Source organism: Rhinolophus ferrumequinum, chromosome 4 (genome assembly GCF_004115265.2).
Source record: "Rhinolophus ferrumequinum isolate MPI-CBG mRhiFer1 chromosome 4, mRhiFer1_v1.p, whole genome shotgun sequence".
NCBI classification, from domain to species: domain Eukaryota; kingdom Metazoa; phylum Chordata; class Mammalia; order Chiroptera; family Rhinolophidae; genus Rhinolophus; species Rhinolophus ferrumequinum.
The window spans coordinates 78,145,390-78,172,130 of record NC_046287.1 but is presented as its reverse complement, the minus strand read 5'-3'; the positions used below and the strand labels follow the sequence as shown (position 1 = coordinate 78,172,130).

The window sequence follows — 26,741 nt, the reverse complement described above, 5'->3', positions numbered from 1 at the left end:
CCACTGCCTGCTTCTCGGGTACATTTCGGAAAGCCTGGGATGTGTCCAGGGGTGTGGTATACCCCAGCGAGGCTTAGGAAAGTCTGGCATCAGAAAGCCTTTCCCCTAAAGTCTCAGAGGCAGACTTCCTTTGACAAGTGAAGAGAGACCTCAGAGTGAGTTTTCACTGGGATCAGTCCCCCTGGGGTGCTTCAGGAGGACTGTTCATTCCGGTGTTCGTTCACAATCGTTAAGCTGCAAACAGTAAACACAACCATCGGTACCCCGTTAATAAACTGTTCTGTGCTCACTGTTTCCCGGCCCCCAGGCCTAGTGAAGTCGAAGATGTGACATACAGTGAAGAAGATGCTGCCATCGTGGAGACGGCCCAGGTGCAGATCGGACTCAGGTAAAGGACTGTGCGCAGGGGAGGGGTGGTTCTAGAAATCCACACTGTGACGAGGGGCCGGTGCTCTTTCCTCATTTCATCAGCTTCTCTTTTGATAGATATGATGCAAAGAGGTCAAGTTTCATGGTGATCATAGCACAACTCCGAAATCTTCATGCCTTCCTGATACCTCATACTTCCAAAGTGTAAGTAAAATCAGTGAAGAACAAATTGAAGAGCTTAGAATTGCCCACGTGGGATAAGTCTACATCAAGCAATCCATCCAATGGAGAAGACACAGCAAGCTGGTCATGTCTGAATCAGAAGGAGATAAAGACAAAGAGAAAAGGAGAATGCGATAAAAAACATTTTGGGTTTTGATTCTTATTCAACCAATTCATTATTAAGAATAGGAATCAAGACTTTTTATCTCCCTTTTCAACCAGAAATTCTGTATTATGCTGGGTTGGGGCCTGATTTTTTTAATATAATTAAAATTTTTGTTGTTGCCTGATTGTGACTACTGTTGGGTTGGAGGAATTTTCTGATCTTTTACATGAGAATATAGTGAATAAATTTTACCTATCAGCATAGCATTGCCAAACATCATATCATGACACTTGTGAGAGTGTCATGTTTTTATCACCAAATATTCATGTCCCTGTAACCAATAATTTCTTAAAGTTATTTCACTTCATCAAATCATAAATCCTAATGAAGTAGTGGCAATGCTACACTCTATTGCTTAGGGACTGTTTCCTGACAGTTTCCAGAGTCAGAATTTCAGTGACTCTCTTAAGGGCCCATGGCTAGAAAGTACCAAAAAGAAGCCAGAGTTCAACTTAGCACCTCTGATTTAGAATCCAGAATCCATATTTCCACTTAGTAATATGTTTAATATGCCAATACAAGGGCTTAGGATTAAGAAAGAGCAATTGGGGTGGATACCCAGCTAGGTGGATGTTTTCCTAAGTAATAGAATATATTCCTCAATGAAAAGGCACTTAATAGAGTAAATATGAGAATTCTGGGTGTTTTCCCTGTAGGTTTACTTTTAAGCTCACATCCTAATATTCTAAGAATTGTCAGAGGAAAAAAAAAAAAACTGGGTCTAAGAAAAAAGACCTAGGTGGAGATTATTTAGTCAGCAAGAGAATAGAGCTAGTGTGGTGGGTATGTATTGACGATCATCGATGCCAGAGGGGAATAGGATTCCAAGAGTGGATTGGGCTCGGAGCACCCCCTGAAATCCAGCTGTACGGGCTCCACATTATTAGCAAGACCGGTGAGGAGGCAAGGCACGTGGGGGCGTGGCTAGGTCACCCCAGAGAGCCTGTTTCAGGGGCAGAGATTAGGAATAGTAGTCAGTAGTATTCAGGGAAGACTGGCTTCGTAATATTGTTTGTGATTTCTCCCTACCAATGAATATGTTGGGATACTGGAGTGTGCCGTTGGCCACTTTTTAATTTGCTATGGCATCTCCGGGAGAAGACAGGTCCGCCAAGGATGCAGTCCATGAACAGTGAAAGTCAACCCACAAGTCCAGGAGAAAACTGCAGAACTCCCCAAGAACACGTCTTTCTTTAAACCCTTACTGTAAGGGTGGGATCTCCACGTGTTCTACCTCTGCCAAACCAATCAGAGTCACTGTCACTTCATAAGAAGTCGCAAACCAGTGCCCCCTGGAGGTATGACGATGGCCAGTTGTAGGTCGGATCAATAGTTCTCACATGGTGAGGACAGCAGGCGCTTCTGCTCCACAGCTGCTGTACAGTTACTTGTCTAATTGTTCTAACCTTCCCACGATGCATAGCAGCATGTTTTCAAACCCACATACATGAAAGCCTTGGCCTAAATAATGACACTGCTAAAAATGACAGCTAGTATGACATATCCTTAAAATAGTTCTTTTTTCCCCTTAACTTCAAAACGTATTTTTTGATTATTAATTACGACCAGCAGAGTATATATGCTTCAGCTGGTTAGCAGCAGCCACAGTGTTTCTGCAAGTAGCTCCTGACTCGTTTGGGAAGAACTCCCTCCAGCAGAATGAGAGGGAAAGCACCACTACCTTCTTTCCCCTGTGCCTTTGGCTCTTAATTATGTAAAACCTCACTTTTTTTCATGGGGAAATACTTTAGGGTAGTGTAAATGGTTAGGCCACTGGTACAGAGTAAAACTGAAGTCTGGAGAAATAGAAAATTCTTTCCCTCCACTCCAGCTTTCTTTCTTTTTCTTTTCTTTCTTTTTTTTTTTAAGATTTCACATTTCTTTTTTTTTTTTGTTTACTAAGTCTTTGAAACCAGGCATATGTTTTATGCTTACCAGATATCTCAGTTTGGACTGAGCACTTTTTTTTTTTTTTTTTTTTACATTGGGGAATATTGGAGAACAGTGTGTTTTTCCAGGGCCCATCAGCTCCAAGTCAAGTAATTGTCCTTCAATGTAGTTGTGGAGGGCGCAGCTCAGCTCCAAATTCAGTCCCCATTTTCAATCTTAGTTGCAGGGGGCACAGCCCACCATCCCATGCAGGAATTAAACCGGCCACCTTGTTGTTAAGAGCTCGCGCTCTAACCAGCTGAGCCATCTGGCAGCCCCTCTGGCAGCTCAGCAGCAGCTTGTTGTCTTCAATCCAGCTGTGGAGGACACAGCTCACTGGCCCATGTGGGAATCGAACTAGCAACCCTGTTGTTCAGAGCTCCCGCTCTAACCAACTGAGCCATCCAGCCGCCTCCATTCCAGCTTTCTGATATAGTCCCCCTTATTGCTTTCCCATGAAGGCAGAGAAAAAAAGATTTCTTCTGCTGAATCTCTGGCCTTAACAGCAGTGGCCCCAGATCCACTAGGTTTTTAGTGCTTCATCTCCATAATCAGTGTTTATATAAATAGAGAAATAATATGACATTCCTTAGCTCTGCATGTAAATTACAGTTTTTGTCGTTGGAGAAAGGCATCTCTTAGAATATGAATTAGACAAGCCTGGCAATGGGGGGAGGGATTTAATGGATGTTCTCCTTCTGGGATTTAAAAGAAAATATCTCATGCTGTTTCTAAGAATTGTGAGTCCTCATATAATGTGTGCTCAGAAAATTCACTTTAAAGTGGTATTAGAAGTTTTTTTTTCTCTAACTCTTCTGAATTTTACAAAGCGTTAGACTCTTAAAACAGTTTGTCATTTCTGATACTTCTGAGATGCTAGACAGTGATATTTTTTGAACTGTTCGATTTCATCTGTTTTAAATTTTCATAACAATATGCTACTCAGTCTTTCTTTTTCTCTAGTAAGATAATGTATTCCGTTCCTGGAACATAATCATCAGCATCTCTTGTTTAATACTCAGGATGCATATTTTGGGGGACAAAGCCATCAGTGTGCTTCTACCTTCCCAGGCTCAGAAATAACTAATTTTGGAGTTGGCTGTACATGGGCAGGTGGGACGTTCTGTTCGTCTGCCCTGCAGATGTTGTTGCCATTCACTTTCCTGTCACGTGCCTTTGCTGTGCCCCTTCGGGAGTGGCAGGCTGGGCACAGGCTCATGGGCAAAGGTGGCCCCAGGTGGATTAGGAACAGCCTCTGGGCTGCTGAGTACAGACAGCAAAGCTTTAGGCTGGTAACGAAACCCATGCTCCCCCATGTTTCTCCCTTTTGCAGATAATTTCAAAATACAGCTTTGAATCCAGTATAATTAAAGTACCTCTGAAATCCATTTTGCTTTCGTTCTTTGCAGGTACTTTAGGGTTGCTCTACTTCCCTCCTCAACTGATGTCAGCTGTCTGTTTCGAACAAAAGTCCATCTAGCCACGGAATCCATTTTATTCAATGATATGTTCAGAGTGGCCATTTCCCAAACAGCCTTACAGCAGAAGACACTGAGAGTAGATCTTTGCTGTGTTAGTCAACACCGAAGGGAAGAATGCCTGGTAGGAGTTCTCATAATTACCATTACCTAATGACACTTGTGACCGCATATTCTGAGAAAAATTTTCTAGTTGCTGTTTTGCTAGCCCTGATACCATTACAAATCTGCCCAATTTCTCAGATATATCCAATGGCTGTTTCATTTTTTTATCTGAAATAGTAATTTCGGGCTTTCATTCTCTTATTCTAGACCTTTAACATCTGCTTATAAATTGTGATTTTCTGTAAAATCTACTTTCTGTTTCTACCCTTTGGCTAAAGAAGTATTTTGACCTCTCGTTTGACTGTCACTATAGAGTGTGTTTATTATTCCCAATATGAGTCTTGTGCTGGGTGCTTTGTATATATACATTGTCGCATTTATTCCTCATGACAATTTTATGAAAAAGGCCTGATTATCTTGATTTTCAAATAAAGAACTGCTTAGAGAAGTAATCTGTTTAGAATCACAGAGCTAGTGAATGATGGAACCAGATATCAAAAAGACATCCCTCATATAATTCACTGTTACAAATTTAAATTAAGCAAGACATTTACTATATGGTTCCTTTGTTCAGTTCATTCTCCCAGCCTGTATTAGAGCTTCCAGGAAGATGTACATGTTGCTATTTAGAGCAATATGATATTTAAATGTTAAAGTAGAAGACTTCATACATAACTAATAATGAGTTTAACACACCACTATGCATAATAACCAGAAAACCATTACACACCAGGAAAGTTACATAAAGTGTTCAAATGTGTTAAAAAACGGCCTAGGTCTCTAGTTGAACTTTTCTCTGCAGTACAATAGGAACACAAAACCACACATTTCATAATGAACAAAGTTTAAAAGAGTGATAGATCTCTTATTAGCAGTTCTTTTTCCATATATAAAAAATATTTGATATTGTCTGACAATAAAGAAAGTTAGAAAGAAGCAAAGATAACAGACTCATTAGGCTGTCAGAAAGGCTTCATATAATAGATATGTCAGAAGCTCATAAAGCTAATAAATATGTTAATTGATAGCCTTTTAAAAAATGGTAGTTTAATTTAGATTCTGGCTGATATGTGTTATTTGGTAGAATATTAAAGCTTTTAACCTTTAATTTTTTTGACAGTCTACTAACTTAGCCGAAGAAAAATTTTGCTGATTTCTCATTTAAGAACCACAGTGGAGTTTTTCTGTTTCTTTTAAAATTTTTCAGTGTATAATGGATTTTTTTGAATAATAATCAAATAACTCTTACAGCATATTATAAGAAATATTATGGTTTATACTTAGTCATTTATTTTTTTTATTTTTTAACTTCATTTAAAAATAATTTCACATTTACAAAATGTTGCATGCTTAGTCATTAGGTTTGGGGAAAACAGTATCTCACAAAATAATCCTGAAGTTGGCTTTTAGATTGGGATTATTTCTTATTTACTTATACCTGAAAATATAAAACATCTCCAACTTTAGAAAAATACACCAATGCTTTATATCATGAGTATTGCATTTTTTTTTTAAACCATAAAACAAGCTGGCCAAATAATCTTAATTATGTCAGAAGGAGTAAATATGAACTTAAATATTTTATTTTCTTTTTTATCTTTTTTCTTTCGTGTCACATAGGCTGGAACCCAGATCAGTCTGGCAGATTTACCATTTTCCAATGAGATTTTCACTCTGTGGTATAACTTGCTTCCTTCTAAGCAAATGCCTTCCAAAAAGAATGAAGAAGAAAATGAGGATTCTGTATTTCAGCCAAACCAGCCATTAGTAGATCCTATAGACTTGGTGAGTCAAAATTAGAGAAAAAGTCATTACAATGTAATAAAAATAGGATATAAAATTCTATGATAACAACATATTTTTATTCACTTTCATTATCCTCCTTTTTCTCCTATCACAGCTTACCCTTTTCTCCCAGCTTCCTAAAAAATAAATAATTTCTAGCTCTGTTTCAAGTATAGTACATAAAAGAATCACTTGTTTCTGTTCACGCATCCTTCCATAAAAATAAACTCATGTGGAGGCTTTATTGTTTTAAGTGACCGTGAAAAACCTTTTGATTTAAATTTATACTTTTATACATTGTGTTCACTATCAAGTTATACATTTGGAACTGTTACATTTTGCAAACATTAAAAACAATTAAGCCTAAATAGTATTTTAGTTTCCATTTGTAACATCAGTATCCGTAAATATTTTCTATTAAAAAGTTTGTTGTAACCAACAGTCATACTTAAGTAGTTCAAAAAATTTACAAAGGGACATTTTATGAGGCCATTCATCACTGATTTGTCATTTGTGAATATTGTTACTGAGTTCAAGTTTATTTTCGATTATCTATGAGATTATTATCTAAATAATAATCTATTTCGATTATCTACTAAGCATAAGTAAGATAATTAAAGCACCAGTACTCTATTGGTCATCTATTATATGCAAGGAACTATAGCGGACATTGTGGTAGGTGGGAAAAGGGAAACAAACGTGTTGGTAGAACTTATATTACATGCCCGGGTTTGTGGGAGACACCAAGTAAGGCATACAAGATGATGAAGTATGACTTATATCTTGAAAGATGCTTTTATAATGGTCACACTATGTAAGTTTTTTTCACAGCTTTATGCAATATAATTCACATACCATACAGTTCACCCATTTGAAGCACACAATTCAATAGTTTTTAGTATATTCACAGAGTTGTGCAACCACAATCACCACAATCTAATATTAGCACATTATCATCATCCCAAAAGGAAGCCCTGTACCCATTAGGTAGCAGTTACTCCTGCTTTTCCTTTTTACCCAAGGCAACCACTAATCTTTCTTCTCTCTCTAAAGTTACTTTTATGGACATTTCATATAAATGGATAATACAATATTTGTTCTTTTGTGATTATCTTCTTTCACTTAGAGTGATGTTTTCAAGGTACATCCATATAAAAGCATGTATTAATGCCTCATTCCTTACTATTTCCAAATAATATTCCCTTGTATGGTTATACCACCTTTTATTTATCTCTTCATCAGCTTATGGTCACTTGGGCTGTTTATACTTTCTGACTATTATTAATAATGCTGCTCATATACAAATGAACATTTGTATACAAGAGTTTATATAGACATATGTTTTCATTTCTCTTGGGTGTATTCCTAGGAGTTGCTGAATCATATGGTAAATCTAACATTCTTAGGAACTACCAAACTGTTTCCCAAAGTGACTGCACCATTTTACATTCTTACCAGCAATGTATGAGGGTTCCAGTTTCTGCACACCCTTGCCACATGTTAGGAATCTGTCTTTTTGATTCTAGCCATGCTAGTGGGTATGAAGTGGTATTTTTGACTTACATTTCCCTAATGACTAATGATGTTGAGTATATTTTCGTGGACCTATTATTAGCTATCAGTATACAGTATATCTTTTTTTTTTTTTTTTGAGAACTGTCTACTCAGATCCCCTGTCTATTAAATGGGTTATTTATCTTTTGTATTATTGAGTTATGAGTTTCTCATATATTCTTGATACAAGTCTCTTATCCAATAAGTGATTTGCAGATATTTTCTCTCATTCTGTGGGTTATTTTTTTCACTTTCTTGATAGTTTCATTTGCAGTAAAGAATTAAATTGTGATAAAATTCAAATTGTCTATTTTTTGCTTTTATTGCTTTTATTGCTTATGCTGTTGGTGTCATATCTAAGAAGGCTTTGCCAAACCTAACATCACAAAAATTTATTCCTGTGTTTTCTTCTGAGAGTTTTCACATTTAGTTTTATTTTTAGGCCTCTGTTTTATTTGAGTTGTTTTTTATGTGTGATGTGAGGAATGGCTCCAATTTCATTTTTTTGTATGTAGGTATGCAGTTGTCCCAACACCATTTATTTAAAAAAACTATTCTTTACCCATTGCATTATCTTGGCACCCTTGCCAAAAATCAATTGTCCAAAAGTGTGAGCATTTATATTTCTGGACTCTAAATTCTGTTCCGTTAATCTGTATGTCTGTACTTATGTCAGTACCACACTGCTATGATTACTATAGCTTTGTAGTTGTTTTGAAATCAGAATCGATGAGTCATCAAACTTTTTCTTTTTCAAGATGGTTTGAGGTATGCAGAGTCCCTTACATTTCCATATGAATGTTAGTATCAGTCTGTCAATTTCTGCAAAAAAGAAAAGACAGCTAAGATTTGATAGAAATTGCATTGAGTTTGTAGGTCAGTTTGGGGGTATTACCGTCTTAACAGTGTTAAATCTTCTGATCCATGAATGCAGGATGTCTTTCCATTTATTTATGTCTTCCTTAATTTCTTTCAACAATGTTGTGTAGTTTTCAGAGTCCAAGTTTGCACTTCTTTTATTAATTTTTTTCTTTTTGATGCTATTATGAATAGAACTATTTTCTTAATTGCATTTTCAGATTATTCAGTGCATAATTAATTTTTGTCTATCTTGTATTCTGCAACCTTGCTGTGCTCATAATAATAGTTTTTTTTAGTGGATTCCCTAGGATTTTCTATGTATAAGATCATATCTTCTGCAGATAGAGTTAGTTTACGTCTTCTTTTCCAATCGCCTTTTCTTTTTCTTGCCTATTTTGCCCTGGCTAGAATTTCCAGTACAATATTGAAAGAAGTGGTGACTCAAATGTGATCTTCACAGGGAAGCTTTCAGTCTTTCACCATTAGGTATGAGTTTTCTGTGAGTTTTTTGTAGATGTCCTTTACCTGGTTGAGGAAATCCTCTTCTTTTACTAGTTTGTTCAGTGTTTTTACAATTAAAGGCAGTTGGATTTAACAAGAGCTTTTCAGCATTTATTGAGATGATCGTGTGGTTTTTGTCCTATGTTCTATTCATATGGTTTATTGATCTTCAAATGTTAAACTAATCTTGCATTCCTAGGCTACATCCCACTTGGTCGTGGTATGTAATCCTTTTTATATTAATCAGATTCAGTTTTATTTTATTGAGGACTTTTTTGTCTATATGCATAGTTTTCTTGTTATATCTTTGGTTTTGATATCCAGGTAATTCTAGCCTAATGGAATGAGTTACAAAGTGTTCTCTCCTCTGCTACCTTTTGGAAGAGCTTGGGAAGAATTGATATGAATTCTTCTTTAAATATGTAGTAGAGTTTACCACTGAAGCCATCTGAGCCTGGACTTTCCTTTGTGGGAAGTTCTCTTTACTTGGAAGTCTAATCAGAATTTTCTTTTTGTCTTAATTTTGGTAGTTTGTGTCTCTGTCGGAACTTGCCCATTGCATCTAGGTTATCTGATTTGCTGGCATACAGTTCTGCATAGTATTCCCTTATAATCCATTTTATATCTGTAAAGTTGACAGTAATGTCCCTTCTCTCATTCCTGATTTTAGTAATTTAAGCTTTCATTCTACTTTTCTTGGTCAGTTTCACTAAAGGTTTGTCAATATTTTTCATTTTTTCAAAAACCAACTTTTGTTTTCAGTGATTTTTTTCTCTGATATTTCTATATTCTCTGTTTGATGAATTTCCACTCTAGTCTTTATTTTTTCCTTCACTCTGATTGATTTAGGTTTATTTTGCTCTTTTTCCATTTTTTTTAATGTAGGTTAGGTTATTGATTTGAAATCTTTCCTGTTTTTTAATATAGTTTCTGACAACTATAAATTTCCCTCTGAGCACTGCTTTAGTAAAAGCACCTCATAAGTTTTAATATATTGTGTGTTAATTTTCATTCATATCGAAGTATATTGTAATTTTTAAAAATTTTTTAATATTTTTTTATTTTTTTCAATTACAGTTGACATACAATATTAGTTCCAGGTATACAACATAGCGGTTAGACATGTATACAACTTACAGTATGATCACTCTGATAAATCAAGTACCCATCTGACACCACACAGTTATTACAATATTATTGACTATATTCCCTATGCTATACTTTACATGCCCATCCTATTTTGTAACAACCAATATATTCTGTAACTACCAATTTGTACTTTTTAATCCCTTGCCCTTATTCACCCATCCGCCCAACCCCTCTCCTATCTGACAACCATCAAAATTTTCTCTGTATCTATGAGTTTACTTCAGTTTTGTTTGTTCATTTATTGTGTTTTTTAGATTCCACATATAAGTGAAATCATATGTATTAGTCTTTCTTTGTCTGACTTATTTCACTTAGTACAATACCCTATAGATCCATCCATGTTGTTGCAGACGGCAAGATATCTTTCTTTTTTATGGCTGAGTAATATTCCATTGTATATATGTACCACCTCTTTATCCATTCGTCTATTGATGGACACTTAGGTTGCTTCCATATATTAACTATTGTAAATAATGCTGCAATGCACATATGTATGGATGTATATGACTTTTCAAATTAGTGTTTGGGCTTTTTTCGCATAAATACCCAGAAGTGGAATTGCTGGGTCCTTCTTTGTTTCTTTTTATAGCATTTGTTTTAAAGTCTATTTTGTCTGATATAAGTATTGCTACCCCAGCTTTTTTGTTTTCCATTTTCATGAAATTTTTTTTCCAAAAATTTTTTTCCAAAAGCTTTTTTTCCCCCTATACCTTTAGTCCGTGTGTGTCTTTTGATCTGAAGTGAGTCTCTTGAAGGCAGCATATATATAAGGGTCTTGTTTTCTTATCCATTTGGCCAACCTATCTCTTTTGATTGGAGCATTTAATCCATTTACCTTGAAAGTAATTCTTGATTGATATGTAGTTATTGCCATTTTATTATTCATAATTTTTTACCTTTTCTTTTTTTTCATCTTAAAGAAGTCCTTCTAACATTCCTTATAATACTAGTTATATGGTGATGAACTCATTTAGCTTTTTCTTATCTGGGAAGCTGTTTATCTGTCCTTCGATTCTAAATGTTGCTTTGCTGGGTAAAGTAATCTTGGTTGTAGGTCCTTGCCTTTCATCACTTTGTATATTTTGTGCCAGTCCTTCTGGCCTGTAAAGTGTTGAGAAATCAGCTGACAGTCTTACGGGAGCTCCCTTGTAGGTAGCTAACTACTTTTCTCTTAATGCTTTTCAGAGTCTCTCTTTGTCTCTAACTTTTGGCATTTTAATTATGATGTGTCTCAGTGTGGGCCTCTTTGGGCTCATCATCAGTCCCCTTGTTTGGGACTCTATGCTTCCTAGGCTTGTATGTCTATTTCCTTCACCAGGTTAGTGAAGTTTTCTGTCATTATTTCTTCAAATAGGTTTCGATTCCTTGTTCTCTCTCTTTTTCTTCTGGTATCCCTATGATTCAAATGTTGGTATGCTTGATGTTGTCCCAGAGGCTCCTTAAACTATCCTAACGTTTTTGGATTGTTTTTTCTTTTTGCTGTTCTGATTGGGTGGTTTTTGCTACCTTATCTTCCAAATTGTTGATTCGAGCCTCTGCTTCATCTAATCTACAGTTGATTCCCTCTAATGTATTCTTTCTTTCAGTTATTGTATTCTTCATTTCTGACTGCCTTTTAAAATGTTTTATATCTCTATTTTTATGCTTCCTATCTTTGTTGAAGTTCTCACTGAAATAATTGAGTATCCTTATAACCAGTGTTTGAACTCTGAATCTGGTAGATTGCTTGTCTCCATTTTGTTTACTTCTTTTTCTGGAGTTTTGTTCTGTTTGTTCATTTGGGACATGTTTCTCCGTCTCTGCATTTTGGCTGCCTCCCTGTGTTTGTTTCTATGGATTAGGTAGGGCTGCTATGTCTCCTGGTCTTAGTAAAGTTGCCTTATGTAGTGGGTGCCTTGTGGGGCTCAGTGGTGCAGTCTTCCTCATCACTTGAGCTGGGTGCTGCAGGTGTGTCCCTTGTGTGTGTTGTGTTTGCCCTCTTATTGTAGTGGAGCTTTGGTTGCTGTTTGAATATCATTGGGAGGGATTGACCCTCATGCTGATTGCTTATGAGGACTGACTGTGACCCTCATGCTGATTGGTTGTGAGGATTAGAAGAGCTGTTGTTCATAGGACTGATCCTATGCCTGCCCAGTCTGCCCTTTGGGTGTGTCATTTGTGGAGGTGTTTGGGTGGTGCCCTGGTGTGGTCTGAAGCTGGCCACTAGGTGTGCTGGTTCTGGGGCCTCTTCGCAGGGATTGTGTTGCATGCTGAGATCAGCTGCTGCCTGTATCCTGCCTGGGGCCACTTGGTATGACCTACAAAGTGATTTGCAGATGGTTGCCACTTCTCCTGGGCTTGGAGGTGCATGGGAGAGGCTAAGCTGTGAACCAGCCTGGCTGCCACTAGTGCCAATCTAGGACTGCTTTGCAAGATGTACAGGGCATGCCAAGGCCAGATGCTGCTTGTTTGGCATTTGTGAAACTTTGAGATATTTTAGGAAAGTCTGCAGCATGATCCAAGACAGGCCATGTATATGGAAAAGCCACTGGAAATGGCTTAGGTAGGCCCACAATTTGGGTGGGGTGGGGTCTCAGGGCATCACCAGGGCAGGGCGAATGGTGTTAGCCATGTTGAAGGAGACCAGATATGGTGGCCACTTGTGTCAGCATACTGAGAGCAGGGAGGGCTCAACAAAGTAACAATGGCTTCTGTCTGGGAGCAAGCTGCCCCTCCAGCCCTCTTCCTGAAGCCAGACAATTCAGTTCCTCTTCATATGTCCCTGGCACCTTTTAAGCAATTGCCCTAGCGCTGGAGCTCAGAGCAATAAGTCCATGTGCGGTCCCCTTAAGAGGAGCACCTGGGACTCCAGCTGCCCTCCGTCTCACTCAACTACAATCTCCACTGGTTTTCACAACCAGAATTACGAGGTCTTCTCTTCCCAGCACTGGGACCCTGGGCTAGGGAGCCTGGTGAGGAGCTGGCTCCTCAGGGGGGACCTCCGCAGCCAAGATAGCCCTCTTGATTTTTAACTGTCACACGTGGGACCAGCCTGATCTGCATCTCCACCCCTTTTATCAGTCTCGAGCTTCTTCTATATGTCCTTAGTTATAGGACTTCTTTTTAGCTAGATTTCAGGTGACTCTCAGTGATGGTTGTTCTGTATTTTAGTTGTAATTTTGATGTGTCCTAGGAGGAGGTGAGCACAGTGTTTACCTACTCCACCATCTTGACTGGAAGCCAGTATTTTGTCATTTTTCTTATGACTTCTTTGATTCATTGGTTATTTATGAATGTGTTAATTTCCACGTTTGTTCACTTCTTATTTCCTTTTGTTATTGATTTCTAGTTTCATTACAGTATAATCAAAGAATATATTTTGTATGACTTCAGTCTTTTTAAATTTATTGAGGCTTGTTCTATGGCCTAGTATATGGTCTATCCTGAAGAATGTTCCATTTGCACTTGAGAAGAAAATGTATTCTGCTACTGTTGGGTGGAGTTTCATAGGTGTTTGTTAGGTTTATGGCTAGTAGTATTCCATTGTAAATACGTACCCCGTATTCTTTATCTAATCATCTGTCAAAGGACACTTACGTTGTTTCAATGTCTTGGCTGTTGTGAAAATACTGCAATGAACATGGGGGAACTATACATTACAAATAAGTGTCTTCAAATTTTTAGGGTAGATACCCAAAAGTGGGATTGCTAATTGTTGTTCCATAAGAGGTAATGAATCTTTTTTCCTTTCACTACTTGTAAAATTTCCTCTTTTCCTATGATTTTCAACAGTTTCACTCTGATGTGCTAAAGAGATTTTTTTGTTTGTATGTTTATTCTAGGGAAATTCTCCATCATTTCATCAGTTTTCTTGAGCATATTTATTGTAAAATTTTAAATTTCTTCTTTAAGTAACTGCAATATATGGATTGCCTGTGGGTTTGCCTCTTTTGTCTATTGTTTTTCTTGGCTTTCAGTCACTGGTCCTGTTTTCAATGGAATGCTGGATGTTATGTATGAAGAATTATAGAGGCTCTGGCTGATAGCTTCCTCCAGAGAGGATTTAATATTCTTCTGGAAGGCAGATTACAATATGGGCAAATCACCTGGATCACTTGGGGGACCTGAATTCCAATTTTTCTCTCCCTAGGATGGTGAGGCAACTGAAATATCTGCTTGCTGTTTTAGCCTCCAGCCAGCTGGTTTTTGCTTTATTTCTCAGCTTCTTGCTCTGCACATTTGCAGCTTAGGAATGGCAAATGCCTCGATAGGACTATTGCACATAACATTGGGCTAAAGTCACTTCAGAGTTCATTTTCTCTGATCTCTTGTGTGCTGACTGCATGGTAGTCCTCAAATCAGGTTTGATCTTTGCATTCTACCAACACTGCCATGGTTCTGGGCAGCCAGTCTCTTTAGCCTGTATGCCTCACCACTCGAATTGTCACATGGCCCCAAGGAAAAAGAGTGGCAGTGATGGTCGGTTCACCTCTTGCATTTCCCTTATGCCTGGAATCTTGGCCCTCTAGTCCTGATTGCCTTTGCTGCTCTTCATTGCTTTAAAGCAGCTGGAGTTTTTGTCTGTTTTTTTGCTTTTTATTTCATTCATCTTTCATATTCTCAGCAGGAGAATTGGGTCGAGTACCAGTTCCTTTTTCACAACTGAAGCTTAAGTCCCCATCTGATGGGTTTTTAAATCATTTCGAGAAGTGTATGATGTTAACTGCCATATGTCTTACATTCTCCAGGATGCAGTGTCAGCCTTACTTGCAAGAACATCCGCTGAGCTACTGGCTGTGGAACAAGAATTAGCACTGGAAGAAGAAGAAGAACCAGGACAGGGAGAAGAGCAAAGAGGTCCAGATGGAGATTGGTAAAACAGTTATTTCCTTTGCTGTTGGGAACACAAAAAGGATATGTTTAATTTCTCTTAAGAAACTTTCTGGGAAACCTTTCTAGGTTCAGATCTTACTCTGGAATTGTGGGGAGCAGTGAGGCCCCAGTCATCTGCCCTGAGAGGAACGACTCTCCTCGGTCATTAGAGAGTTGAAGGAGGTCATTGATGGCAAGATTGTGAGCAAAGTTAACACATCAGCAAGATTCTTTGTTCTTCAGTAATTTTTAACACTATTCCTTGAGCTTTTTAAACTTTAAGTCTTAAACTGTCTATTCTAAAAGGTATGGTAGTGTACTGTAGATTTATAGATAAATTTTAAAACGGACTCTCTTTTCCTTTAAACTGCCAGAAGTACCATTTAGGCTGTGGTAAGTCAAAGCAGATATTTAGAAAAGAGCTTCTGAGTCATTTCTCTATTTGTTGCCACTTTCACCTTCTTTTTTTGTTCTTTTTTCATTATCCATACCTCATCTTCTCTTAAAAAGGGGGGGAAAATGCTATTATAGCTTTTGTCTAGATTCATGTATGTATAAAGAACTATCTTTCCTGGTTTGTACTGCTTTCTCTAAAAACAAATTTTAGTGACTGCATCAGTTTTTTTAAGTATACATGTAAAATCATTTTGGTTGATTTTGTATATATTTATATATATATAGTTGCTTATTCTGTTATGTTTGAGCTACTTACTGTTAATACATATATGCATATACATATATAGCATGCATTTGTGTGTATGTGTGTATATAAAACTTTTTACAAATTTGAATGACAAGATATGGCATAAATAACAAAATCATGCACATTTGGAAGGAACAGCTTATTACAGTGATATAAATAGGTACAGATATACTTTGTTCTTATCAAAAGCCCTTTATAGTAAATAAAACTCAGAGCACTAAATAAATAAATAGGAGAGTAATTATAAGTTTCATCATGATATCTTTAAATACTAAGCCTTCTTTGTGTATGTAAAATGCAATTTGTTTCACATACACATTTCAAAAAATAACACTTAGTAACATAAAGGAATTTATAACTCACAGTATTGCCTGTTCCCTCGTGTTCATTTCATGACTAGGCATTTAGTGACTGAGGCCAATTTGTCAGTATGTCACCAATCACAATTAAAGCTGGACTTTCAGTTATAAGCAGAAACAATATATGCATTCTAAGAATATGAAGCACAACAAAGCATGAGATATTCTAATCCACCCTGGTACTCTTGCTTTCCTGTCAATAGAGTTCAGACAAAACATAAACCATGTTCATATTCGGGAGCCCTACTTATAACGCTGCCCACGCTTGTGCCATGGCTTTTGTTAAAGACAAGATCATACGGCATTAAGAGCTCCCTGTTATTTCAGTAATAAAACTCCCTTCCCATGGTCTCTACCCCTGCTAGACCGTGAGTACAGCTGATAATGGATATTTTTTAATCCATGTCTTTGTTCACTCTTAGCAGAGTCACTCCATGCTGTTGTATGATTAATTTTACAGTAAAATCAACAACTAATACCAAAGTATAGTGAATGTCAATGTATTTAAATGGTGGAGTTAAACTTCACATGCGATTTTCAGTATATTTCTATTTTAATCTCTAGGAATTAGTTCATACATTAGTTCAGATTTCATGAATTTAACCTTTTAGTACCAAACCATGGTGATTTTGCTGTAGATGGCTAGACATAATTTTATTTTTCATGAGCATTTGAGTAGAAGTCCCAGCCAAAGCAATGGTTTGAATCGTTATGTATGAGTCTGTCCCTTGCCCAGAAAACAGGTGAATGTGCCCAGGTTGCACATTTCATGGAGCGCACCTACTTGACCTAAAGTGTGTTTTGTTTCGTTTCACTGAAGGTTGTTAACAATGCTGAGTGAGGCCTCTGATGAAATTGTGACTGAACAAGAAGCTGAAGTTACTTTGCCAGAGGATGGTAGACATACCGAAGACTTAAGTTCATGCCCGAGTGTGCCTGAGATGAATGAAGACACAAGTAGGAAAGAAAACAGCTGTGCCAAAGACCTTGGAAGTCAGCCACCTCCTGAAATGCCCACCCTGGTGAATATTTCCAACTATACTGTCCTCAAGCAGAGCTCTTACAGGACCATATTGACTAACTTTGTCTCTTCGGGTGTAATTCCATATTAGGATTTTTGTGCCAGAGCTGATCATGATAAGCATTTGTGGGAATAAGCTGTAAGAAGCATTGTAAATGCTTTAAAATTTTTAAATGGGCCCACAATATTCATTCTCCACTTAAATTTCATATAAGAAGATAATCGTGTATTCAGATCTCAGCAAATGTTCTGTGAATTTTAATTAAAAGCATTTTCAGAATATCCTGGTTAACACCAGGATGACTAGTTAACTGTGTTAAGTTTCATAAATGTAAGTTTATTTCAGTTTCAAGCATGAAGTAAACATTTAAAGTTCATTTTGGTTAGACGGTGTTCTGACTGAAATCACTTCTGGGAGGTGGCAGATGACTCGGGTTAGGCGCAGGCACCAGCCAAGTTATTAAGCACGTGACTTTGCTAGCTAAGTGAGAGACGTGTTAAGACTGCCATCCGCAAAGTGGGGAAATCATTTTCAAGCTTTGAAGATGCCAGCAAACTTGGGATGCTATAACGGGTTTAGAAATTTTTGGTTCTTTATTCCTGAGAAAAATAATACCATATGTAGCCTGACTGAAGACTTCATGTCTTCAGTCTGAAGACTATACGTGTAATTGCATATTCGATGTAAACCTGTAACTTTGTAGTATAGTTTCATTTTCTTCTATTTAATTGCTTTTATCATTTATTCTCAAAAAACTAATCAGTTTACTGATGTTTAATGATGAAGCATGCCCAAATAAGATTGTTTATAAAGCCACATCTACCCTCTAAATGTAAACCTTCATTCTGTAGGCCTAATCTGTTAGAGGTGGCACCTCCATTTATGGGTAACCCTGTTGGACAGATTCTGTCCTACCCACCGTGGGTCCATCTCCCCGGGTTCCCATAAGGAATAGATGAAGCCTTTCTCTCAGAAGTGGCCCTAAGTGCTAGATGAGCCTCTGTTGGAAGGTTAGCTATTTAGTTTGTACTTAGTAGAAAGGAGCATAAGTGTATCCATGTCGATCCACTCCTGACAAATGACTTCTCTTCTAGGTTGATAAAGAGACAAATACCGATGAGGTAGATAATGCCAGCATGGCAGTTCGCCCCAAAGACCGCAGTGGGCTGAGCACCCGGCAGCGCCCCTTCGTGAGGAGCAGCGTGATCGTGCGCTCCCAGACCTTCTCTCCCGGAGAGCGGAACCAGTACATCTGCCGGGTAAGGGGCTGCGGCTCCTGCCAGGCGCTGGGAGCTGAGCATCCTGCTCCTGCCAGCCAGTGGCCCGTTACATTCACAGCAGAGGGGGATCTTCAAATTCCGGCTACAAGTAGTAATAGCTAGAAATGTTTTTATAAAATATCACACTCTTACGGTCCTTTTCAGTTTGGATTGGGGGGGTGTCTTTTTTCCCCCAAATTTAATGTCTCTTTGGCTCTAATGCCGTTTATGTGGCAAATAAGTAAAATTTAGGACGTGGCCACAAGTATATTTGTACTTCAGTTTGTATTTAGAAATGTAAAGTGTCTTGAGATTTATATTTTGTATATTCCTGCTGTATATCAAACACCATTGTTAGTCCTGCGGAACCAAAAATTGTGAATTAAATTTTAGAACAAAAATCATCTTTTAATAATGCCTCCAAACACTGAATCAGATTCCTAGTTCTGTGGAGAATGATTGTAGGATTTGCATCAATTTAGCAGATTCTACTTCCCACAGTATTTACGTAGTAATGTAGATTTAATATTATAAAATGGGTTAGAAAATACTTGTTAAATTTATGCATTCAATTCAACAAATATTTTTATTAAGCACCTGCTATTAAGCATGTTTCTAGATACGTGGGATTTGTCTGTGGACAAAGAAAGACCCAGAGCACTGCCCTTGCAGAGCCTGCATTCTTGTGAGTCAAGCCAAGCAATGAACATGATGACTAAATACGTACGAAGTGTCATGGATGGGGACCAATGCCGTGGGAAACAATAGAGGAAGTTAAGAGGGATTGGTTGGGAGTTGTGAGGACAAGGGATGAACATTTAAGTAAGGTTCAGAGCAGGCATCATGGATAAGATGACATTTCAGCAAAGACCTGAAGCCGGCAAGGGAGTGAGAATGGGCTGTGTGGGCCGAGCGTTCCGGATTGTGCAAACTGTGCCTCACCTCTGATGTTGAGCTCTGTACATCAACTTTTCTTAACAAAGTGAATATTGGATATTAGCTAAAAATACAAGGGATAATTTTATTTCAGAGTATGTATCTTAACACATGACTTCTGATAACTGCCACCAAAAGCAATTATTTAATTATTATTATTTTTTTAATTCAGTTATTTAAGAAAGCATAGAACAGAGAAAAACTTGTTTGGGGAGGATTTTCTTAAAGAAATAAACTCCTATTCTCATTATCTTCTCTATCTGATACACTTCTCAACTGTAAATGTTTCCAAACACTCTGTTATGCAGTGATTTCCTTTTTTTTTTTTTTTGTCCTTTGTTGCCAGTTAAACCGAAGTGACAGTGACAGTTCAACCCTGGCTAAAAAATCACTGTTTGTGAGAAACTCCACTGAACGGCGCAGTTTGAGGGTCAAAAGGGTACGTATTCCCTCAGCAGCAGCTCGTTATCCTAGACCAATCTAGAGTCATGGCTGCAAAGCATAAATACCAGAACTGTTGAGTGTCAGTGCTCCATGCTCTTGGGCTATTGAATGCAGCCGCTGTGGTTACACATGAGGGTAGAGGGGTACCCTTTGGCAGTGGATGAGCGATGGATACCAGGTGCTGTTGGTAGGTGGTATGAAGTGACACGGGGGGTTGGGGAGTAGGACATTATTATGTCAGTTACCGAGACAGGGAGAGGATGTGCTTGAGAGAATTCATTCATGACTGGTTTGGATGCTGAGCAAAATAAGGCAGAAATTTAGTTTGTGGTATCGGTGAAAAAGGGGCTTGCACACATTCCTACTGATGGCTGCTGTGTTTCCACACCGTGTCTGGCTCTTGAGCAATTGTGGGAAAAGTATAACATCCAGTACCAGGCATGAGTTCCGGTAAGTGAGTAATACAGTTTTGGTAACTTGCTTATAAACAGATATTTTTGGAAGGTTAACATTGATGTGGATGGGAAAGCTTGAGTTAAGTGTTCCTAGAGGCCATAGGTCTCTGGATGACCTTTAAAGATAAATCTGAGAGAATATTTAATAACTTAAAAGGTTAAACAGTTCAAATAGTTCAAAAATTCCTGTTTACTTACCAACAGATGGGAAGTTATTTCTTTACTAAGAATTTGTTTAGTTTACTAAGCTGTTTTATTTCAGCTTAAAGTGCATTGTTCAGTAAGTAAGAAGCACTGTGTGTGCTCAGCTCTATAGGCTCTGCCCGCAGGAGCTTCTGGTCTGGAGTTGGTGCTCAGAGGAGCACGCAGGACTATTAAAGCATGGTGGTTAAAAGAAGAGAATGAGCTGATTGGGAGAATCAAAAAGGCCTCCTGGGGGAGGTCTGTGGCCTTCACACCTGGATAGAATTTCAGAAGAAAATGGAAGCTTTGTGGGACGTGGGGGATAGATACCAGGTGCTGTTGAAATGATTCATGGGAGCAGGAAAACCCATTCAAGGGACAAGGAGGGATGCAGCTCAGCCAGAGCTTGGGCATTACGGGTGGGGGCTGGGAAGACGCACTGGAGAAGGAAATTGGTTCCATTGTCTTTACCAGCAGCTGTCTGGTTTGCTGCTGCTGTGTGCAAAGTGCCAGACGTACGACTAGGCAACACTGGGTCCCCTGCTTTAACGTCCTACTTACTTGAAAGTAATAAGCATGTTTCTTTTTCTAAAGGTAACAATGCTAGCGTTTATTTAATATTAGCATTTTCAGGAAATTTTGAAGTGTGGATCTTTCAGATTGTCAAACTTTACCCTTTTAGAAGCACCTACATTTCCACTGTGAGTGAAAATTCTTCTCAAGCCCTTTATATATGTCACCTAATGTACTTTCAGAGGATAGTAGCACTCTTCAGAGAAATTTTAACCAGAAGCGTTTATGAACGGAATGAAGCTGACTAACAGGTTACTGATAAACTCAGTTATTACAACTACTTGAACCAGACAAAGGTTAATCCTGAATTGTGTAGGAGATGATTGTTAAACGGTTTTTAAAGTAGACAGATATGATTAGATAGAAGTGAATGGGGAACGGTATTCTGATTTAAGTGTTACAGCATGAAAAAGGTGTAGAGGCGTAAGAGAACAGAAGCATCTGCAAAGTTCAGTAAAAGGTTTACCTGACTGGAAAAGCAAAGTGCCAGGCACAGGAGGCATGAGGCTAGTGATGGAGCCTCCTCGTGTTGGCTCAGAAGAGCTGGTGGTGCCCGTCTCTTCCCAATTCAGTGACGTCACGTTAACAGCTTGAAAACAGTTATGGCGGGAGTATTTACACCAGCAAAATTGGCCAGTCCCACAGATCAGTAAAGCCAGCTGTGAAACATTGACCAGCAGGCCGCTGCACATTGGAGTCCATAGAAAGGCTCCTAGGACAACTTAGAAGGATTTTTGATTTTGAAAAATGAGTAATACAATCAAAGAGAGTATGTGTCTTATGATTCTACCGTGTAATAAGTTGTTACAGCATACGTTGAATAAAGGGAATCTATTTTTAAGAATGCTGCAGACTGTTAGAAAACGTTACAGCACCATGTGTTGGACTACGAGGAGACAACGAAAGCTATTCAGATTTGGGCTAAGGCTCTGAAATAAGGAAAGGGGCAGACAGGCCCTCTCCCTTTCACCTGTCATGAGCACCACCATTGTTCCAGATCTTCAAGCTGGAATACTTCTCAAGTTTGAGTCCCTTTCTCTTGTATCAAATAGTACCAGTTTTATTAGTAATCTCTTATTTTCCATTCCCACTGCCAACAATAGGCAAGAAATGCCCTCCTTGTTTCCCTCCGCTTATGCAATCTTACCCAGCCTTGTTTGAATTCCTTACTTCAAGCGAGTGTGACGCAGCCCTGAATGATCTCCCCTTTCCCTACCTTCCTGTGGCACAGAAGTCACTATTTTCACAGCTTACTGTCTCCTACCATTCTTTAATTGAAGTCCTCAGAGTCAGAAATTATGTCTTCTCTTCCCAGTATTTTCCCTACAAATCCCAGCAGTCATTTATTCGTACATATTCAATAATTAATTCTTGATAGATCAATAAGATTGGCCACAGGAAGAACTCCAATGATCTGGGGGTGAAAGTAGATACTAGACAATGGGAAATCAAGGAAGGAGCTGGAATTTAAGCATAGTGATTAGAGGAAGGAGTCCAAATCTTAACTCTGCTGAACAGCTACATTCTGGCTGGCATTCTAGAAATGACAGGAAGAGGTATAAGCTGTGGGAGTATAGTTATGTGGCCTGAAATGGAGGAAATGAAAATTTCTTATGATGTATTTGTTTTTCACGGAGAGTGGCCTTTGTGTAGTAAATTAGTCAGGCTGCGCTAGGCTATCCTATGGTAATAGCTTTAAAAATATTTGGTTTGAAACAATAAAGGTTTATTTCTTGGTTAGCTGCTTGTTCATTGCACGTAGCTGGATATTCCTTTGTTCTCTTCAGTCAGGATTCAAGCTAATGGGGCCTCCATCTCTGGATCTTTGCTGTCCCTCTAGCAGGTGACAGAAATTTACAAATCTCACACTGGCTTTGAAAAGTTTCTGCCTGGAAGTGATATATATCAGTCATTGGCCAAAGCAAGTCACTTGGCTGGTTATGCCTCACTCGAGGGAGCAAGGAAATGCCATCCCATCATGTGCCAGGAAGGAAGGAAAGAATAATGAGCATCAGTATAATAAAGGTGTTTTGTTTTTGTGTCCTAACTGTCCAGACGGTTTGCCAACCCGTCCTTAGAAGAACAGCACAAGAATGCCCAGTGCGCACATCTCTAGACTTAGAACTGGATCTTCAGGCATCTCTAACCCGGCAGAGTCGCCTCAATGATGAACTGCAGGCCCTGAGGGGCTTGAGGCAAAAGCTGGAGGAACTGAAAGCTCAGGGAGAGACGGACCTTCCACCAGGTGTGCTGGAAGATGAGAGATTCCAGAAGCTCCTGAAACAAGCTGAGAAGCAGGTACAGATTTCAGTGTCTCCATTATCTCTGAGGGGCTTACGTAGAGTCAGCCTTTTTTAACACCTGCCATGTAGAAGGTACCCAATTTACACCTCAGTTTTGCTCACGTCTTCAAATCCTTTTTTAAGAACTTGGAACACATTTTTTTTCCCATAATTAGAGGCCTTTTTAAAACCCAGGACATTGTTAAGAGTGGTTCCGCCACCCCCCAAGGTGCAGGTAAGAGGTGCCCCCGCCACACCATCCCACCTCACATCTGCAGCTCTAGTGGCCACTGGACTCCTGACAGAAACATGGCAGCAAGGGGCAGTGGTTGTCTTCATTTCTGCTCAGCATTTTTCTTTGTCTCAACATAAGACTTGGCAAATATTAATAAATACAGTGTAAATAATTACAGTATAACTTTAAACATAAGATAACTTTTGTTTGAAATTTGTATGAGTGGGTCTTTAAGATTCATTAACCACATCAATTATAAATGTATTGCTAATTTTAATGCTCCTAAGTTTTCACATTCTGTTTTACCTTCAAGAAAGGTCACACATCACATATTGGCATTCTCCCTTGCCTTTCCCCATACAAACAACTATACAAGATAGGATAAAATCATGGATTAAAAAATAGGGTGTTTTTAAGGGACTATCTCTATTATTCTGCCACCTAAATATGACGCAAAATCTCAAGAACCTGTGTATTTATGAAGTTGATTTATTCTCGCAAGATTAGAATTTATATTTTGGTATAGGAGTATATGTTCACATCCCTATGTAATACCCAAATAGAATTTTCCACATAGCTGAAATATTACAAATGACAAAATTTTGTTTTCTTTCAGCCCTTTTGGATGGAAATCTAACCTAAATTAGACACTTCCTTAAACAAATAGAAACTCTTGCCCATAATGTAAATTTCCCATTTTGGCCCAGTTCTTTTTGATCACGGGGTATATGGTGCTACAGGGAAACTTGGAGTCATCTAGCTCATTAGCACTGCTAATCCCAGATGGAGCTCAGAAACTTAACGTGTGAATTTCAGGGATCAAACTGATACCAGTACTTTTTTTAAAGAAAGTTGAAGCAACAAAACGTATTACACATCTGTATTATATCCCTCCTGATAGAAAGAAACCTTTGCACACAGTGGGACCTCAGTACATGTCTATTCAGTGGGGAGTTGAATTGTAGGCCTTATGTTTGACACTACAATGAATACCAGGATAATTAGACACTGTTGTGCCCTTAAAGAGCTTATGGTTTGGTAAAGATACACCAGGTCCTCAAGAGAAATCACTTCCTGCTGAGATCAGTTTCATGGAGGAAGTGGCACCTAAACTGGTCGTGAAGGGGTAGTGGAACTTCATCCCAAGTGAGGGGTGAAGAGGCCCAGCAGGGACGGGACCCTGCAATAGAAAATGTCCAGAGCATCTCCAGGCAGTTAGAGGTCCACGGGCCTGCAGACGAGCAGTGCCACAGCATGGCTGTCTTTTTGCAAAAATGGGAGATTGAGTTAAAAGCTGAAATGACCTACTCTTATGTTTGTAACCTTAATAACAATCATCATTTTCACTCTCTTGAGTCTTTCAATTCAACATTAGCAATAATTTCAAACTCTTAGTTGACATTGACCAAATTTAATAGCATGGAGAAGCATTACAGTTTTTTGACCCTTATGGGTCAAAGGCTTTCAAAGCTGGATTGGAGTTTTACAACTATAGCTATAAGCAGAACTTTGCATCTTTAGGTTTATTGTTGTTTCTTTGTTTCTGGTTTGTCATAATATGAAATTCTGGATCTCTGGGTATCAATAATTATAAGAACTTTTTTTCACTTAATATCACATTGATAAGATTCATGCATAAATTGCTTGTTTTGTGGTTTACTCTCTTATCTAATCTCCACTGTATAGAGAAAAACTCAATAAAGCAAAAAAACTGGTTCTTTGAAACAAACTTCAAAAAAATTGACAAAGCTCTGACAAGATCAATGAAGAAAAGACAAATAAAGAAAACTATAATTAAAAGTAAAGGACAGAACTACAGGTCAATTTGAAATTTAAAAAAATATTTTGAATACTATCAAAAACATATGCCCACAATTTGGACAAGTATCTAGGAAAATGTGACATATTAGAACTAATGAAAAGGACAGAAAAGATAAAAAAATCCTATACCTCTTAAAGAAATGAAAGCAGTGATTAAAAATTTATCAACACAGAAAAAATAAGGTGTTTTATACATAAGTTCCACCAAATTTTCAAAGAACAGATTCTCTTCCTTTTATACAAACTCTTCCAGACACTAGAAAAAGAGAGAGCACTCCACAACTCATTCTATGTGACCATCATCCCTAATACCAAGACCAGACACCAGTATTATCAACAACGAAAAATCACAGGCCAATTTCATTTATGAATATAGATGCAAAAATACTAACTGAAATATTAGTAAGTAGAACCTAATAATATACTTAGAAGATATTACATTTTCACTACGCTAAATTGTGCAAAAATTTTTTTAATATTAGAAAAATCTATTAGTATAATTAATTCCTTTAGCAGATTAATGCAAAAAATCATTTGATGAACTCAATAGATGAAGGAAAATATTGATGTAAGTCAACAGTCATTCATGTTTAAAACTCTTAGTAAGTTAAGAAGATGAGAATTTTCTTAACTCAATGAAGAGTAACTGAAAGCAAATGTGGTTCTAAAGAGACAAACCCTGGAATTGTTCTTTTTAAAATCAGAAGCAAAACATTCAACACTCTTTTGTTCAACATTATATTAGGAATTCTAACCAATGTAAAACAAGAAAAAAGTAGAAACAGAAAGATTGGAAAGTAGGAACATATGAGTAAAGCTGTAATAATTTGCAAATAACATGATAATGTACATTAAAAAAACTCCATGTTATTACAAATAAGAGAGTTTAGAAAGATGTGTAAATAGAAAAATGACATATAAAACTCTGTTGCATTGCTATTCACCTACCAGAAACAACTAGTAAATTTAATTAAGATGTTATTTACAACAGTATCAAAGAATATCAAGAATCAAGGATTAAATTTAACAAAAATACACAGTACAGTATAGGGAAAATTACAAAACCTTATGAAGAGAAATGTAAAAATACCTAAACTCATGGAGAAATACCACATTCGTCTAGAGCAAACTTTTCCTATAAAGGGCCACATACGAAATATTTTAGGCTTTGTGAACCATAGGTTCTCATCACTACTACTCTGCCATGTAGCACAACAACAGCCACAGACCAGATGTAAAGAAATGACTCTGGATGTGTTCTAATAAAACTTTATTGACAAAGATAGATGGCCAACCCGCGATATAGAGGAAGAATTAATGTTGTGGAGATGCTTGATTCTCCCTGAGATGTACCACGGAGCTAGTGTAATTCCAAGCAGAATGCCTACCTACATGGTTCTTCATGGAAATTGATACAATTAGTGAAGAACAAAGGACAAAGAATAGTCAAAATACTTCTGGAGAAGGAATTAGAAAGTACAAATTGGCAACTGCAAAAT

The 26,741-nt window shown here is 37.9% G+C and overlaps 1 protein-coding gene across 2 annotated transcripts in view; it reads left to right on the top strand.

Moving 5' to 3' along the window:
* WWC2 (WW and C2 domain containing 2) overlaps positions 1-26,741 on the top strand; it is a 168,030-nt gene that overhangs the window by 128,665 nt on the left and 12,624 nt on the right. For both annotated transcript variants that reach the window (XM_033104491.1, XM_033104492.1), the window contains 9 exons: positions 308-388; positions 487-573; positions 4,096-4,288; positions 5,890-6,054; positions 14,847-14,971; positions 16,853-17,054; positions 18,149-18,313; positions 19,596-19,688; positions 22,960-23,202. In XM_033104491.1, the coding sequence (XP_032960382.1) occupies positions 308-388; positions 487-573; positions 4,096-4,288; positions 5,890-6,054; positions 14,847-14,971; positions 16,853-17,054; positions 18,149-18,313; positions 19,596-19,688; positions 22,960-23,202 (1,354 nt within the window). The remainder of the gene's footprint in view (positions 1-307; positions 389-486; positions 574-4,095; positions 4,289-5,889; positions 6,055-14,846; positions 14,972-16,852; positions 17,055-18,148; positions 18,314-19,595; positions 19,689-22,959; positions 23,203-26,741) is intronic.